The sequence below is a fragment of the Physella acuta genome, unplaced genomic scaffold, assembly GCF_028476545.2.
Source record: "Physella acuta isolate Inbredline_101_S28 unplaced genomic scaffold, ASM2847654v3 ptg000590l, whole genome shotgun sequence".
In the NCBI taxonomy this organism is placed as follows: Eukaryota; Metazoa; Mollusca; class Gastropoda; family Physidae; genus Physella; species Physella acuta.
In genome coordinates, this window is record NW_026732109.1 from 776,898 (window position 1) to 794,632 (window position 17,735).

General features: G+C 38.6%; 1 protein-coding gene across 1 annotated transcript; it reads left to right on the forward strand.

Annotated features, from left to right (window-relative positions):
- The first annotated feature begins 910 nt into the window (after positions 1-910).
- Positions 911-6,479, forward strand: LOC131947252 (pancreatic lipase-related protein 2-like). Its single transcript, XM_059308397.1, has 9 exons — positions 911-1,088; positions 1,668-1,969; positions 2,132-2,366; positions 2,578-2,778; positions 3,021-3,118; positions 3,999-4,125; positions 4,243-4,360; positions 5,144-5,335; positions 6,322-6,479. Exons 1-9 carry the CDS (start codon positions 1,064-1,066, stop codon positions 6,422-6,424), a joined length of 1,401 nt encoding a protein of 466 aa, XP_059164380.1. The 5' UTR covers positions 911-1,063; the 3' UTR covers positions 6,425-6,479.
- The last annotated feature ends 11,256 nt before the right edge of the window (positions 6,480-17,735 follow it).

The following is a 17,735-nucleotide window of genomic DNA, read 5'->3' on the forward strand; positions in this document are numbered from 1 at the left end:
AGAAATATATATAGAAATATATTCACATTTTAAATGCACCCCACCAGGAGAAAAAGTCTGAAAGAAACACTGTCGGGGGCCGACTACACACTCTAGATCTTAGTTTGTTCTCCTTGGGCAAACACAAAAACCCACCCGCCATTTTTTGAACTTGTCTCTAAGGAAGTCATTTGCTTGCAATTCAATGACCTCCATCTGCAGTTCATCTGGGCAACTGGTTACATTCGCTTCAAATAGGTTTTGAAACAGTCTCACTTCTTCTGCCTTTAAATCCTTGTCAGAAAATTGCTACTGAAACTACAGCTGGAGGTCTTTGATGATCTCGCATGCAAATGATGTGGGCAACTCAGCTATTGCTTCAGCTATAAAGACATTGCAGTGCTGAAAGTGCGTCAAGTTGTTGCCCTGTAGCCTACTTGTTTCAAAAACATGGAACAGCTGTCCAGCGACTCATCCATTGCAATTGAATAATTGCGAAACTAGTTAGCAGTTTCCACTATTTGAATGACAATGTCTTTATCAATGTCTGCAACACCGCGGGCAATGGTATTTGCACCTAAAGCTACATTTTCAAATTGTTTTGAATTTTCTGGGCAAAGTTCCTCAGCCACCTCTAACATACATTTTTTTCCGTGAACAAAAAGATCACCGCGGGCCGGATGAGAGGACCTCGCGGGCCGCATCCGTCCCGCGGGCCGTAGTTTGGAGAGCCCTGCACTAGAATAATAAACAAATTCCTCTAGTACGTCCGTTCTTAAAATCTTCCGAAGCATAAAATAACGTGGAATATTTTACTTGATTACCTTGCGTTTCTGAATTTTTAAATAGGTCAAAGATCTCTGAGTAAGATTTGATTTATTTTTAAATCAATTCGTGACTTTAGATGTTAACATTTTAAAAATGTCAATAAACTGTGTATGTAAATCAGAAAACGGTAGTTTGGAACTTTTAGCAATACGAATCGTGAGGCTGTTGTAAGAACCAGTGGTGTAAAGGTTGAAGTTAGCCTGTGGTTAGAACTTGGCGCTTCTAGCTGGTGCTCTGACGTGGGCGGACCGTGGAAATGTTGTTCTTCATTTTGACACTGAGTAAGTCATTTTTAACAGATAAATATTTAATAGCTCCTCTACTTAAGAGTAAAATAACATATTTGCTAACTCCGATAAATTTGCGTAATCAATGTTGATAATTTTAAAATCATAGCAAGGGAAAGTAGCAAATATTTGTAGTAAGAAAATATTTTACCAAATATTTATAGCAAATAGCGTAACAAAATATTCTAATACATATTTTAAAAATATTTTATTTAACTTGCTTCGTCTGTCTATAGTACTTCGTCCGTAATAGATCGAAACTGCCTAGTGAAATTTCGAGCACTTCTAACTGGCCGATTCTTTTCCAACTTGGCACGTGGGTCAAGACCAGATGACAATGCAATCTGACATAAAATTTGACTTAATTAGATGCATAGTTTATTTTTTATCAATTAATTAAAATTATGTAAATAAAGTAGGCTGATCTACCATTATTCCACTCTATTATACGTGCATTTTCATGTTCATTTGGTGTGCAATAGTTTTTAGTGATGAAACTCTATTAAAAACTTTAAATACTAAAAGTGCATACAAATTTTAATAATCATAATATAAATACTAATTTTCCCACAGGTGCCAGTCTCGCGGCCCTGTCACATCAGGCCGAAGTCTGCTACGATCACGTGGGGTGCTTCAACAACTTGGCGCCCTATGTGAGCGTGCTGCCAAATTCACCCACAGAGATCGCCGCCCGCTTCCTCCTGTACACCAGGAACAACAGACAGACCCCGGACTCTTTGATCTACACCAACGCTGCTTCCGTCACCGGCTCCCACTTCTCTACCAGCCGGGAAACAAAGTTTATCGTCCACGGCTTCGCCTCTTCAAGTGAGAATCAATGGGTCATTGACCTAAGGAACAAGCTGCTAAATAAGGTGGGTCATTGAAATTATAGACAACATAGAGATATCATTCTGTATTTACATCGGATAATGAATTGATATTGTCAATGTCCAATTTATTAAAGCGCAAAATACAAAGATTTCATTCTGTATTTACTCAAATAATGAAATGATATTGTCAATGTCCAATGTCAGGGAGATTTCAACGTGATCGTCGTGGACTGGGGCAAAGGTGCAACATATCCTTTCTATGACCGCGCATCCTCCAACCTCAGGGTCGTTGCCACGGAGATCAAGCTTCTGCTGGACATCATGCATTCTAAAGGCCTTAACCTGGATAAGGTCCACCTGATTGGTCACTCACTGGGGGCCCAACTGTCTGGATACGTCGGGAACCTGTTTGGTCACAACGTCATTGGCAGGATTAGCGGTGAGTTTTGAGGCTCCACTTGATGGTCAGGTTTAGACCAGCTTAACCGATCAATAATTTTTACTTAACAGCAGAACCCAAAAATATATTAACTAATTATAACTTAACTGATCTAGACCAGTATAACCCAACTACATAAACAATTATTTTAACCTAACAGGTCTAGACCCAGCAGAACCAAAGTATATAAACAATTATTTTAACCAAACAGGTCTAGACCCAGCAGAACCCAACTTTATAAACAAGGCAGTGGCGGCCAGACTAGACGCAGACGACGCCAAGTTCGTTGACGTCATCCATACAGACGGACGTAATTTTGATTTTGTTGGAGGCTACGGCCTGATGATTCCTTGTGGAGATGTAGATTTCTACCTGAACGGTGGTGAGCACCAACCAGGATGCTCGGGATCAAGTGAGTAAATGAACACAATATTTTTTATTTACACAGTAGGCCTACCTATTTTCATACGAACAAATGTAAACACAAAACTGGCAATATTATTTTGTATTTAAATTATATTCAGTGATAAATGCACTTGGTAGCTGAGACTTAGGGTTCAGTGCTATCAGATGTAGCGATGGAATTGGGGCTTTTTCCCAGCTCTCACACAAAGGGAAAGCATTGATCAAATGTTCCCAAATTTTGTGTTTTAGATGTGTCTATGTGGTGCAGTCACGAACGAGCATACGAGTACTTCATGGAATCCGTCGACTCGACGTGTGAGTTCAAAGCCCATCCTTGTGATTCTTTTGTAAGTAGCGAATTTTTTATATTTTTACAATTTAGCATGCCAACTATATTTTTATACATGTACAGAGTACCTCTACATACTAGTGCCTCGACTTATTCGATTTTTTTTTAGTTACGAGCTGTCGAAAGAGTTAAAATTCGCTTTGACATACGAGCAAAGTTTGAGACACGAGTAACCTGATTTGAAGGTTGAACAGCACGTGGAAAAGAAACACCCCGAAAAAGTTGAAACAGCTTGTGAATCAGAGATATTTAATGACAGTCACATAACTGGTTTCCGAAACATTCTAAAAGGGAGGAAAAAATCAAGCCTGCTTCATCCGGTTTATTTTAAAGGCCGGGGGGGGGGGGGTGGGGATGAAGTGGGGAAAGTGAAGAACGCGTGACAAAAATGGCAAAGACCAGCGAAGTGACGAAAATTAAACGAAAATAACAAAACATTATATAGTAACATTTAGGTTAAATTATGTTTCTGTGAAAATTGAGTTTAGAAATAATGTGTAGCATTAAGAATGTAAAAAGTAAGTGAATTAAAGCAGTAACGATAAGTTAGTGAACGAAGTGAAGCTCCTCCGCCTATCTTCCGTAAGCTTAAGTGGGCTGTTTATCAAGGTAAATACACATTAAAAAATTAGCTTATTATTTTGCATTATCCTTTATTATGATATTAACGTATTGATCATACATACCTACACGCTTCTTTTCAAAACAAACGCACTTAACAAAAACAATTTTTGGGGGCTGGCGCGGATTACCGTCATTTCAATTAATTTCAAGTCAGAAAATAGCTTTGAGTGAAGAGCAATTTGAGACACGAGCAATAGTACGGAAAGAAATAAACTCGCATCTAGATGTACACTCATTGAGATTTTTTATTTCAGGCAAAGTTTGAAAATGGCGAATGTTTCTCCTGTGGGTCTGGGTGTGGTGTGGCCGGGTTCGCCGCCGACCAGCACCCCGCCAGAGGAAGTCTATATGTGGACACTCACCATGTAGCCCCATTCTGTGGTAACTATCCTTACAGTCGAAATAGTTAGAAACGGTTTACTTTTTGTTACTTCTTTTATAAAATAAACAATACAGTCGTTCATATGAACAAATAGAAAATGCTCATTATTTTCACAGGATTCCACTACCACGTCAAAATTTTCCCATACGCCTCCTCGGCTGACACATCCGGATTAGTTTATGTGTCTCTGATTGGCACATCCGGGAAGACAGATTTTATCCCGACTAATGCCAAGTAAGTGCCTTCAGTGTCGTTTGTGTTTGTAAGTGTGCATATCGTCTTGCTATTATCTGACTTTTAAGTAATGTTTCCAGAGGCTGAACCAAACTACTGGCGTGTTTCTGAATGTGTTCACATTAATCTTTCTTCACACACAAAGCATGTGTTTTCTAAATGTTTTTCTAACGTTTTTCGCACACAAAACATTCCTAGCAAAACGTATTTTAACTAAAAATATTTTTTTTTCGACTCTAGAATATTCATTCACTTTAATTAACAAAATTTGAGTTCCTTTTTAAACATGAAGGCCAGCGGGGCAGGTGAAGTAGCATTCACCTGTTTCTGTGACCTCAACGTATAAAGGGATAGTGTGGTCAGCACTACCCCCAACCGCCTTTACTTCTTGTACAGCGTGTCATGTACTCATCAGAACTGGGTAGGCTCAGCGACTTTCGTCTACGTAACAGTACTTAATTAAATCGTAATTAGCAGGTATATTAGTGGTCAAAGAGTGACAACTTATCAACACTTCTATTCAAGTATGGGTTTTTTAATACAACGTTGATAACAGGCTTATAGGAACAACTGATGTGCTTATAAAAATATATTATCTGTTGTATTTAAGGTTGTTCTCTGGATTTACACTTGCAGCATAAAATAATTCAGCAAATGTTTCTGGAGTATTTTTTCTGAATTTGTTTTTAATTTGTATGAAGTGACTTGTTATATGAATGTTCACAATTTTTGACTAAGTGATCTTTACACGTACAGGGTAATGCATGCAATTTGAATGTGCAGGTACCTGAAGCTGACTAAAACCACAACCATCACCACCAACGTTGTCTACAAGAACGACATCGGCACTATCACAGGTGTGGACATCAGGTACGACAGAGACAACGGCTCCCTCGGCACCATGCTCCTTTCTACGACAACACCAACCTTGACCATAGCAGGAATTGAAATCATGTCCTCCGTTCACAACACCTGGTAAGTCAATGTTTATTATAGGAGAGTTCAATGTCACAAAAGCTGGTAGGTCAAGATTTCTTGTGAGAGAGTCCAAGGCTGCAACACCCGGTATGTCATGAGTTCTTATAGCTAAGTTCATGTTCACAAGACATTGTAGGTAACGGTTTCTTATAGGAGAGGTCAACGACACCCAGTGGCGTAGCCAGGATAGTCTCAAGGGGGGGGTTCCAATTTTTACCCGAGGACAAACTTTCGATTTGCACCCCGCCCCCAAACTTTCGATTTGCACACCCCCCCCCCCTCAAACTTTCGATTTGCACCCCCCCTCAAACTTTCGATTTGCACCCCCCCCCCCCCTCAAACTTTCGATTTGCATCCCCCTCATTCATACTTTATATATATATACCGAGGGGTCTATGGGGGGGCCCTAACCCCCCCCCCCCCACCTACGCCACTAAAGACACCACTGCTTGTAGGTCTTAGGTTTATATAGAAGAGGTGAAGGTCATCACAACTGGTAGGTCGTGTGTTATTAAAGAAGAGTTCATTGTCAGAAGATCTGGTAGGTCACAATTTCATTCTGCAGTGCGAGAGATCATAAATTATGTTAAATAGGGAATTTGTTTTTTCATCTTCCTTGTTTAACGTATAATAAACGAAATTAATATTTGTGTTATTGTGAAACCTTTAAGATTATAGGATATGGAAAAATTTGAAATCTTCAAAATAAAATAAAAAAAAGGTTGAAATACAGAGGCTTATATTTCTGTCGTATTTATTGTGTTTAACACTAACAAATAAATTTCTAGCCACTCTTTTAACTAATAGAACGTTGACATTCAGTATGTTCATGGAGAATTGTTAACGGGTCGTCAAAACAACCAAGAACCATGATCACTAAACGTTAATATATTGCCCTGTCGTTCATTATATTAGAATTAGAAATGAACTAAATTGCTCACAAATCCAGTTCAATAAAAATGTTACTTTCGTTTGTTCTTTAGGTCATCTTCCTGTCGGGGTTCGTTCCAGCTCCGCGACCGAGCACCTCTCCATATATCAACAGCTGCAGGCAGAAACAACCAGCCATGTACAGCTGTAGGCTAAGAGATGTAGGCCCTACCCGGTGTACCAACTTTTAATTAAAGATCATGAATTTTTACATTTATGTGTTGTGTTTTTTTTTGTTCGTCTGTTTGTCTATTTGGCCAACATTTCTATGAGAGTTTTTTTTTTTTAAGTTTGGAGCTGTGATTATGTTTAGAAGATGGGTCGTTTGCATCAAGCATGTGATTTGATTCATGTTATATTGTGTGTGGGTGGAGGGATGAGTGAGAATCTACCATATTGTGATCAATTATGGTGGGGTGGGTGAAGAAATAAAATATTTACAAGTTGAGATAGTAAAATTAACCTGGTCCTCTATCAATTTTAATCAAAGAACGTATTCTATTAAAAAGCTGCAGTAAGGGTACATCTATTTCTGAGGGTGTACTATTGTCATTAGCTATTCTGTCGAGAGACATTTATCGAAGGGACAACACGTTGCCTGAAGAACGTTAGAAGCTCCTGAATTGATACAACCTGTTCATGACACGATTTGCGGTAAATAAATTCTATTATACAAGCGAATATAAAGACAGTGTGGCAAATTTCTTTAAGTACGTTCGTACTTCAAAATATCCGAACGAAAATAACATGGAGTTGTTTCAAGATTACAGTAGTTTCAATTTTTTAAATAGGTCAAAGATCTCGGATAGTGTTTGATTTATTTTTAAATCGACTCGTGACTTTAGATATTAATTTTTTTTAAACGTCAATAAACTGTGTATGTAAATTGGAGAGTGATAGTTAGGAACTGTTAACTGTGCGAAAACGTGAGTGTGTTATAAAGACTAGTGGTGTAAAGGTTGAAGTTAGCCTTTAGTTGGAACTTGGCGCTTCCAGCTGGTGCTCTGACGTGGGAGTACTGCAGAAATGTTGTTATTAATTTTGGCACTGAGTAAGTCATTTTTCACGGATAAAAACTTAATAGCTGCTCTTACATTTTGCAATATAATATTATTGACAACTCAGATACATTGGTGTGATAAATTGATATTATTTTTAAACGCAGTTAAATAACACCCATTTTTTTCTAGAACATTAAAACTGCTCACATTAAATGAATGTGAGCAAAAAATTTTACCAAGGTAATTTTACAAAATTATGTCACAACAAGCAGACATTTGATGCAAGTAGGGCTACATGTTGCAAATATTTGCTATAGTATGTATCAAGTGAAACAACTTTTACTAGAGAAAAAGGAAGGTATTTTTTTTAATAGCAAATCAGTATAACCGAAATTGGTTTAAGAGTTTGTGTATGTGAAAGGGATGGGGTTTGTGGTAGGCTAAAGTAGCAAGAATCTAACAATAGCATTTGTAGCAAAAAAAAAGAATTTGCAGTCAATACGTGTATCGATACGTTGTAATACATATGTTATTGTATCACGTATTTATAATGGTAAGTAGCAAAATGTTAAAAATATAAAATAAGCATCATTTGCAAATTCAGATCCTCATCAACAATTTTCCCACAGGTGCCAGTCTAGCGGCCCTGTCACATCAGGCCGAAGTCTGCTACGATCACGTGGGGTGCTTCAACAACTTGGCGCCCTATATGAGCGTGCTCCCCAAGTCCCCCACAGATATCGCCACCCGTTTCCTCCTGTTTACAAGAAACAACAGACAAAACCCGGACTCTTTGATCTACACCAGGGGTCTCCAAACTTTTCAGTCCGAGGGCCGCATTAACTATAAAATTTCAGTTCGGGGGCCAGTTTCTTCCAGGCATGTTTTTGATTTTTCTGGGCAAAGTTCCTCAGCCATCACCAACAAACGTTTTTTCCGTGGACAAAAAGATCTCCGCGGGCCGGATTAGAGGACCTCGCGGGCCGCATCCGGCCCGCGGGCCGTAGTTTGGAGACCCCTGCCGTAGAGGAGCGGATCCATGTTGTGTCACGTTAGTGAAATTTGATTGGTTCACTTTAATTGTACGTTGTTAAGTGGTCCACCTCAGCTAGACGTTGTGTGGTTCACTTTAATTGTTAAATTGTTAATATAATTGTTAATTTTTAAGTTTTGAAATAAAAAAAAAGGTTTAATAGCAAGCTGTATATAATTATGCAATATTAAGAAAAATGAATCCTTTTCTTTAAATACATAATAAATAACCACTATTTAAATAATAAAAAAGAAAAGCGCGAGTCGTTAATTAATTTTTTAAATGGTATTCTATAGGGCTACATCATATAGTGATGCAGAAGGAGATGTGTGTGTGTGTGTGTATGTGGGGGGGGGGGGGGTTCTAGTTCCGCCATTGTGCACGTCCTATCCCACTTTAAAACCAACTTTGTGTTGATACCACAGCGTCATGACTGTGACCACACCATTCTACGTCACATCGGTGTATAACAACCTAAGTTACAGAGTCAAACACCTCACCTCGACCTATCAGTTTCTAAATCAGGGACAGTGCGCTGCGTAAGTCTCTTTTTCACGCACATACACATACGAATACGCAGACATTAATATATATATATATATATATATATATATATATATATATATATATATATATATATATATATATATATAGCCAATATATATATACAGAGAGACTGAGAGAGAGAGAGAGAGACCGACATATACAAAGAGGCCTATATGAGTACACTAGTTAAAGAGTATACAGGTCACAGGGCATAGAATGAGTATAACATCTTTGAATATCCCAATCACATAAAATAATAGGTCAAATCTACTTCTGCCCGATTGACCTAAATTAAGACTGAAATTGTAACTTTACTTGACATACATTCTGGTGGAAGTGCAAACAATTTTATCCGGTTCGTGTCACCCTTTGCTCAATCCTGTTTATAACGTTCAATTCTTTCTTAAAACAACTAGACAAGGAGATTTATCTTTGGGTTTACAATTTTCGTTTAGGTGTCTCCCCCCCATCTCGGATGATGTCACACGCTATCGTCCCGTCCCCCCCCCCCCTCCCCCGCTCCGACTGTTGTGAGGCTGATGCTTACTTCCCTTACAGATCGCGACAGTGGTAAAACGCAGGCTTGCTAACCCAAAAGTCGCGAGTTCGAACCCCTTCTCGAGGCCCTCATTCTTCATTCAACCTACTGTCCCTTTGTCTGAAGTGATGTTCTGGCAGTATTGAGGGATACCTTGGTGGGGAAAAAAGTGTATTGCTTAAAAAATAATGTATTCTCTCTCTCTCTCTCTCTCTCTCTCTCTCTCTCTCTCTCTCTCTCTCTCTCTCTCTCTCTCTCTCTCTCCAGCTGCACTCTCGATAATTTCATTGAGTCTTACAAAGAAAATAGTGTTTGATCGGCTGCACTCTCTGTATATCTACTTTATAATTTAATATAACTTTAAGTTTACAGCAGGTTTTCTGCGAATATTTTTTCTCGCAGGCTAGGCTCCCCTTGTACACTATCTGGTACCTGCCAGCTGAGGAACCGAGTCCAGTGGATCCTTGTAGAGAAGGACGACGGCAACGACACGTTTGTCTCGGTTAACGTCGGCAACGACTGTTACTGTCAGTATCATTAAAATGTTACTGTCAGTATTACTAAAACGTTACTGTCAGTATTATTAAAACGTTACTGGTACCAATAAAACGTTACTGTAAGTGTCATTAAAACATTAATGTCAACACCTTTGAAATGTTACTGTCGTTATTATTAAAATGTTATTGTCGGTGCTTTTAAAACACTGTTACAACATGGCTAAACAAAATATATCCGGACATAGATCGGATTTGGACACACGACTTGTATCACAAAGAGTGAAGTGGGAAAAAAATAGTAAGTTTCAACCCTTAATTTACGGAAGTAAGTTCTGAATTAAATTTGTTCTTAAACAATGCGTTATGATATTGCTTTTGGCACTCTTAAAGCATATGTCAAAGGAAATTTAGTTTCGTAAATTTTAAATGGTTCAAATATATATTGGTACTTATAAGTACCGTCAAGAATGTAGAACATTTTTTTTTTCAAATTAAAAAAAAATTACAAAACAGGGATAACTTGTAAAATGTATTAACTTATAACATGGCAATCGTTATAACAATCATATTTGTAATTTTCACTCATAAACACAACACTAAAGCATATTTTTAATGGATTTTCTATGGGATCACATCTAAGACCTTCTGATTGTACCAAACACAACAAAAGGTGCCGACATGTCCTACTCCCTTATCTATATATATAATTCTCTTCACGGGGACCATGCGAGACACCACGTAAACGCACGCCGTTACTCCAACGCTCTCCAGGCAAATCGCTATCACCCCAACCCCAACCAGTCTGGTGAGCTTTGGTACACGACGAATGTTTACAATGATAGAGCCGGGTGGGTGACGGCTATTAGGGGAAGATAATTTAGTTTTTAAACGATTTGAAACTATGGAGAGGAAACAATTTCTGTTTGATCTTTTCATTGTCGTCTGTAAACTGTCGTCACGAACGGCTGCTTTCATGGGCCTGGGGGGAGGGGGGGGGGGGGCTAGACAATTTTTAGCAATACTTATATTTAACAAACCTTAATATTAGAGCTAGAACTAGACTTAGGCATACAAACAACTTTCCTAAACTTAATAAACTAGCCTGCAACTGCTATCTTCGTTTTTGTTATACATTTACTAATATAAATCTAAATTCAGTTACAATATTTGTTATGTAAACCATACGCTAACCTTCTTCTAATTTCAATAACTTATTATCAAAATAATAGTTATGTCAATCCACGTGGTAAAACACATAGACACCCCTGTCTTTTAGTGCGGATACTGACTAACAAACCTATACACAAAAAACAAAATAGAACAATACCTTAGTGACCAGCACCCTAACAACGACGTCTGTCATGAAATCTTCTACACAATGAACCCAGAAAAATAAATATCTTACGTATACGCCAGTAGTGTACGCAGGGGGGGGGGGGGGGCAGGGGGAGCGCCCGCTCCCCCTCTGGTCATTTTCAGCAAAGTGGCGCCTTTTTGGAAACTTTTTAATCTCAAAGTTTTAAACAATGATATTTGTTAAAAAAATATTTTTGGTCGGCAAATCTATGTAAATCACAAGATTTCTTTTCAGCAGTAATTAAGCATTATTGTACTAGTCTAGTAGTGTCTACGTTTACAACACGTATTAACAGCTGCATCAGTTTGCCATTCTAAAAATAACCATTATGATGCATTGCAATGTTTAAAAACCTCTACGGGTAGTACCACTTGGCAAGAGTGGTGTTAAGTTTAAGGCAACTGTATAATGTATTTGCTTACGAATAATTGAATTAGAAAATGTTATACATAAAACTTCACACATAATTACTGTATATATATATATATATATATATATATATATATATATATATATATATATATATATATATATATATATATATATATATGTATATATATATATATATGCATTTTGAATCGTGTGATTAATTTTTAAAAAATTACAATACAGAAACAAATACAACTGATGTGGCAATTCTATTTAAATTTACGTATGAGCAAACTGCGTACTGGTGGGGAAATTTTGACAAGGTCAACAGCGTCATCACGATGAAGTAGTAGTATTCTTACAGTTTGGGCGATAGTGATTACGATTACAAATTATATGAAACAGTTACTACCCCCCCCTCCCCCATGGACCCCTCTGTAAAAAAAATTGTCATAATACCACTGCTACTTATTTAAATCTATTTCTGTAATATATATTTGTGTAATATATATTTGTATAATATATGTTTAGAACAGTCATCTAAAAACTGACGCTATGTTCACTCTGAGTTGGACCCCCCACCACCCACACACACATATCACCACCACAATTGTGTAGAGCGACATTAATGTCACACGTAGGTATACACTGGGTTGGATAATTGACCTAAAGTGACCGGACAGTGGTGAATGAAGTTGAACCCACCCCTCCCCCCAATCCACCCCGAACTGATCTGTTAAGAAAATGTAGAAAAACGCGTAATGATGTACCAAAGTACCATGCCGCCAGAAAATTAATTAGCTTTTTTAAACGTAAAACTCTGTGAATATCATTTTCGCAATTACTAGTAAAAAGGTGTGTGATCAATACAGTGATCTAACCCAAACATATCACTATGTTAAAAAATAATCTTTAAATAACACAAAGAAGCAGTAGTTAATTAATATATATGATCTGAACTAAAAGACCAATACTTAGTTAAATGTAGGCTGTTATTCCGAATGTTTTTTCTATTATATCGAAAAGCGTGGTTTTATACCAACTGTGATTTTAAAAACTTTCATTATGCTATAATACTTTGGCATTTATAATGACGATATATTAAATTCTTATTATAGACAAAAAAAATTGTAAACACGAATAGTGTTTAACAATTCCATTATATTCTAAAGTAATTATTTATTTGTTTTGACATTTATAATTAAATGTTTAGATATATACATATTAATATTAAGAGATTGATTATTTCCCCTATTTCACTTGTCTAAAATAATTTCCCAGGCATTATTATGTAAGAAATTTTTTTGCAAGAATTACAAAACAGATTGTGTTACGTTCATTGTTTTTGGTTGTAGTGTGTGTATATATTTATTTTTTTTAGATTGATAAAATTTTTCTTTTGTCGGCCTATATTGTGTGTTTTTTCTTATTTCTTCAGAGTGCTACTTTCAATTTATTTTACATCATAGCGAAGTAATGACATACAGCTAGTAATTATATATATATATATATATATATATATATATATATATATATATATATATATATATATATATATATATATATATATATATATATATATATATATATATATATATATATATATATATATATATATATATATATATATATATATACACGTATATAGAACGTGTTAAAAATTCGGCGCCTTTCTTTGCTTTTTTCGCTCCCCTTACAACGAAAACCTGGATACGCCTCTGGTATACGCTGACGTCAGAAGATATGACAGACAACCATCTCCAAACCGAGTAACTCATTCAAGTTCAGACAACTCCATCCTTTACCCACTTTCATGTATTTGTTTCTATTAAATCCACGTGTTTTATAAAATGAAAATAAATCTGAAATATTATGATTTAACGTTACAATTTTTTTTTAGTTAAAAGAAAAAAATCTGTACATTGGAAAAAAAAAAGAAAGACAAAATAAATAAGTGTACTCTTTGCCTTCAGAAATTTCTTTCATGCAACACTATTTCCCGCTAAGCTCCCCACACCCGGACTCCACCCTTCCCTTCACACATACGAACACAAACGTCCCTCACACACGCACAACAACAAACCACGTTCTAATGTAATATAAACTTCTTTTGTCAAATCATTGCTAAAGTTACCAACAGTTACAATGTTACTGTTACCCAGTTAGAGTACCGACACTTTATCACGCTTTGTTGGCTGCACGTTGTCATCAAATCAATTTCATAGTGTCGTGGCCAAGGTGGTCAACTCGCTTCCCTTGAGGTCTAAGGACCTCCCCTCCCCTCCCCTCCGAAGTTGTTTAAGTAAACAAACCGAACCTTTGAAACAACTCACGCTCGTTGTAAATTTTTTAAATTACTGGTTTTGTAAAGAGGTGTGCGATCTGGCCCATTTTTGTAATACAAATTTCTTTAAAAAAAAACTTAACAAGCTGCTTTTGGTGTAGTAAAGATTAATGTTAAAAACTACGACCAGTTAAAATTAAACGGGTCAGGCAGTATGGGATTGCGTGAACTAAAAAAAGAATTTATTTTAAAAAAAATCTTTGTGGATAATTCAATTGAAGTGTTTGAATAGTATTATTCTAGTTTTGACCTTCCGCCCCTCTAGGGTTAGGAATAGATCCACATGTCCGTGCCTATGAGACCAATTTTTCTTTGTGAACTCCTTCACAATAACATACACGTTGATCGAGTGGACAGACAACATACACATACATAGAGACGTTTGACATTACACATTTTTAACACTGAAAGCACATATTGAAACAATTACTACTAAAAAGGTTTAATAATTACTAGAAACATTTACAAATAAAAATATATCATTCAATATAAGTGTCCTATTCTATTTGACTGCTACTCTTTATATTACATATTATAAGCAATCTTGGCTCTGACAAAAACAAAACCAATTCTCGACATGCATCAGAATAGGATGGAACAAACATATACATTCTCTAAAGAAAGGGATGAAATGTGTGTATGTGAGTTTTCTTTTTCCTGCTAACTTGTACATGAAATTATACTGCAAATTAAAATATTTTTAATTAAAAAAAATTGAGATACATTTGAAAATGGAATATTAAGTACCAAGTGATGAGCACTTAGCACAAAATGTGGACACAAACACATGAGATTAGTTAAAATGTTAATAGATACAATGTTGTAAACTTAGATTTTAAGAAACAATAAACTTAATTTAAGACTAATGATGGGTAAAACAAATTATAATATTGTTGGGTTAAACGAGATAAACAGAAGTCTTAGCTGACGGGATGATGTGACAATTTAGTTATTAAAATAATATTCCTAATTTGAAGAAATATAATAGACAAGTATAAATAAAATCTAAATAACTTGACAAATAATTTAGCTATAAGAATTGCATTCATAATTTGAAGTAAAACAATAAATGTAATAGTAACAGGTATACATAACGTCTACGTGACTTGACAAATAATGTAGTTATTAGAATTGTATTCCTAATTTGTAGTAAAACAATAAATGTAATAGCTACATGTACACATAATAACAAAGTGACTATACAAACAATTTATTTATTAGAATTGTATTCCTATTTTGAAGAAAAGCAAACATGATGGAAACATTTGCACAAAATAACATGTACGTGTTTAGACACACTAATGCTGGCGGAATGAAACAGATCAAGACGAATAAATCTCTTGACATGACTGTACAATTTTGCGTGTACACTAGTGTACAGTGCTCTGTCTTTGGCCATTGTGTCAACTTGGTGTGTACATTTAGGGCCACTGTGTCAATTTGTGTCAATTTGGCGTGTACATCTAGGGCGACTGTGTCAACTTGGTTGTGCATAATTCTGTTATGGACCACTTGCTTATTAGTCAGCTGGTTGATTTTCTGCTGGTGGGTTGTCAGCTGGTTGGTTGGGGTAACTGGGTTGGTAGCTGGTTGGTTGTTGCCTGCCAGTTAGGATGTCGGCTAGGGGCTGGCTGCTGTATGCTGATTTGTTTCGGCTAGGGGCTGCTTGTTTTGTAAACGAATTGACTGGCGGTATGGTTCTCTTCTGTCTAGCTGGAGTTGGTGCTAGATGATTGTGGGCTTAATGCTGGATTATTTCTGGCAATAGGTTTTTCGTGGTTGGTTGTAAGGTCATTGCGCTGTTGGCTCCTGGGCTGCTCGTTCAGTCGTTGGCTCCTGGGCTGATCGTTGGCTCCTGGGCTGTTGGTTGGCTCCTGGGCTGTTGGTTGGCTCCTGGGCTGTTGGTTGGCTCCTGGGCTGATCGTTGGCTCCTGGGCTGTTGGTTGGCTCCTGGGCTGTTGGTTGGCTCCTGGGCTGCTCGTTCAGTCGTTGGCTCCTGGGCTGTTGGTTGGCTCCTGGGCTGCTCGTTCAGTCGTTGGCTCCTGGGCTGTTGGTTGGCTCCTGGGCTGCTCGTTCAGTCGTTGGCTCCTGGGCTGTTGGTTGGCTCCTGGGCTGTTGGTTGGCTCCTGGGCTGTTGGTTGGCTCCTGGGCTGTTGGTTGGCTCCTGGGCTGCTCGTTCAGTCGTTGGCTCCTGGGCTGCTCGTTCAGACGTTGGCTCCTGGGCTGCTCGTTCAGTCGTTGGCTCCTGGGCTGCTCGTTCAGTCGTTGGCTCCTGGGCTGTTGGTTGGCTCCTGGGCTGCTCGTTCAGTCGTTGGCTCCTGGGCTGCTCGTTGGCTCCTGGGCTGTTGGTTGGCTCCTGGGCTGTTGGTTGGCTCCTGGGCTGCTCGTTCAGACGTTGGCTCCTGGGCTGCTCGTTCAGTCGTTGGCTCCTGGGCTGCTCGTTGGCTCCTGGGCTGCTCGTTCAGTCGTTGGCTCCTGGGCTGCTCGTTCAGTCGTTGGCTCCTGGGCTGTTGGTTGGCTCCTGGGCTGCTCGTTCAGTCGTTGGCTCCTGGGCTGTTGGTTGGCTCCTGGGCTGTTGGTTGGCTCCTGGGCTGTTGGTTGGCTCCTGGGCTGCTCGTTCAGTCGTTGGCTCCTGGGCTGTTGGTTGGCTCCTGGGCTGTTGGTTGGCTCCTGGGCTGCTCGTTGGCTCCTGGGCTGCTCATTCAGGTGTTGGCTCCTGGGCTGTTGGTTGGCTCCTGGGCTGCTCGTTGGCTCCTGGGCTGCTCGTTCAGTTGTTGGCTCCTGGGCTGTTGGTTGGCTCCTGGGCTGCTCGTTGGCTCCTGGGCTGCTCGTTCAGTTGTTGGCTCCTGGGCTGTTGGTTGGCTCCTGGGCTGTTGGTTGGCTCCTGGGCTGCTCGTTCAGTCGTTGGCTCCTGGGCTGCTCGTTCAGACGTTGGCTCCTGGGCTGCTCGTTCAGACGTTGGCTCCTGGGCTGCTCGTTCAGTCGTTGGCTCCTGGGCTGCTCGTTCAGACGTTGGCTCCTGGGCTGCTCGTTAGTTAGTTTGTGTTCGTTGGTTGGTTTTTGTCCGTTGGTTGGTTTGTCTGTTAGTGGGTTAGTTGTCGTTCGTTGTTTGGGTCTTTGTCGATTAGTGGTTTTAGTGAGGTTCGTTGGTTGGTTTTGTCCGTTGGTTGATTTGTCTGTTAGTGGGTTAGTTGTCGTTCGTTGGTCTGTTGTCTGTTAGTGGTTTTAGTTCATGTTCGTTGGTTGGGTTTTGTCCGTTGGTTGATTTGTCTGTTGGTGGGTTAGTTGTCGTTCGTTGGTCAGATGTTGGTTAGTTGATTTAGTAAGGTTCGTTGGTTGGTTTTTGTCCGTTGGTTGATTTGTCTGTTAGTGGGTTAGTTGTCGTTCGTTGGTCAGTTGTCTATTAGTGGTTTTAGTGAGGTTCGTTTGTTGATTTTGTCCGTTGGTTAGATTTTGTCCGTTGGTTGATTTGTCTGTTAGTGGGTTAGTTGTCGTTCGTTGGTCAGTTGTCTATTAGTGGTTTTAGTGAGGTTCGTCTGTTGATTTTGTCCGTTGGTTGATTTGTCTGTTAGTGGGTTAGTTGTCGTCCGTTGGTCTGTTGTGTGTTAGTGGTTTTAGTTTAAATTCGTTGGTTGGGTTTTGTCCGTTGGTTGATTTGTCTGTTAGTGGGTTAGTTGTCGTTCGTTGGTCAGTTGTCTGTTAGTGGTTTTAGTTTATGTTCGTTGGTTGGTTTTTGTCCGTTGGTTGATTTGTCTGTTAGTGGATTAGTTGTCGTTCGTTGG

Bases quoted from the DNA above. Each gene is read 5' to 3' on its own strand.
- LOC131947252 (XM_059308397.1), top strand. From the start codon at position 1,064: ATGTTGTTCTTCATTTTGACACTGA. The intron at 2,367-2,577 runs GTGAGTTTTGAG...TTAACCAAACAG, and splicing joins CGTCATTGGCAGGATTAGCG to GTCTAGACCCAGCAGAACCC. The intron at 3,119-3,998 runs GTAAGTAGCGAA...TTTTTATTTCAG, and splicing joins CCCATCCTTGTGATTCTTTT to GCAAAGTTTGAAAATGGCGA.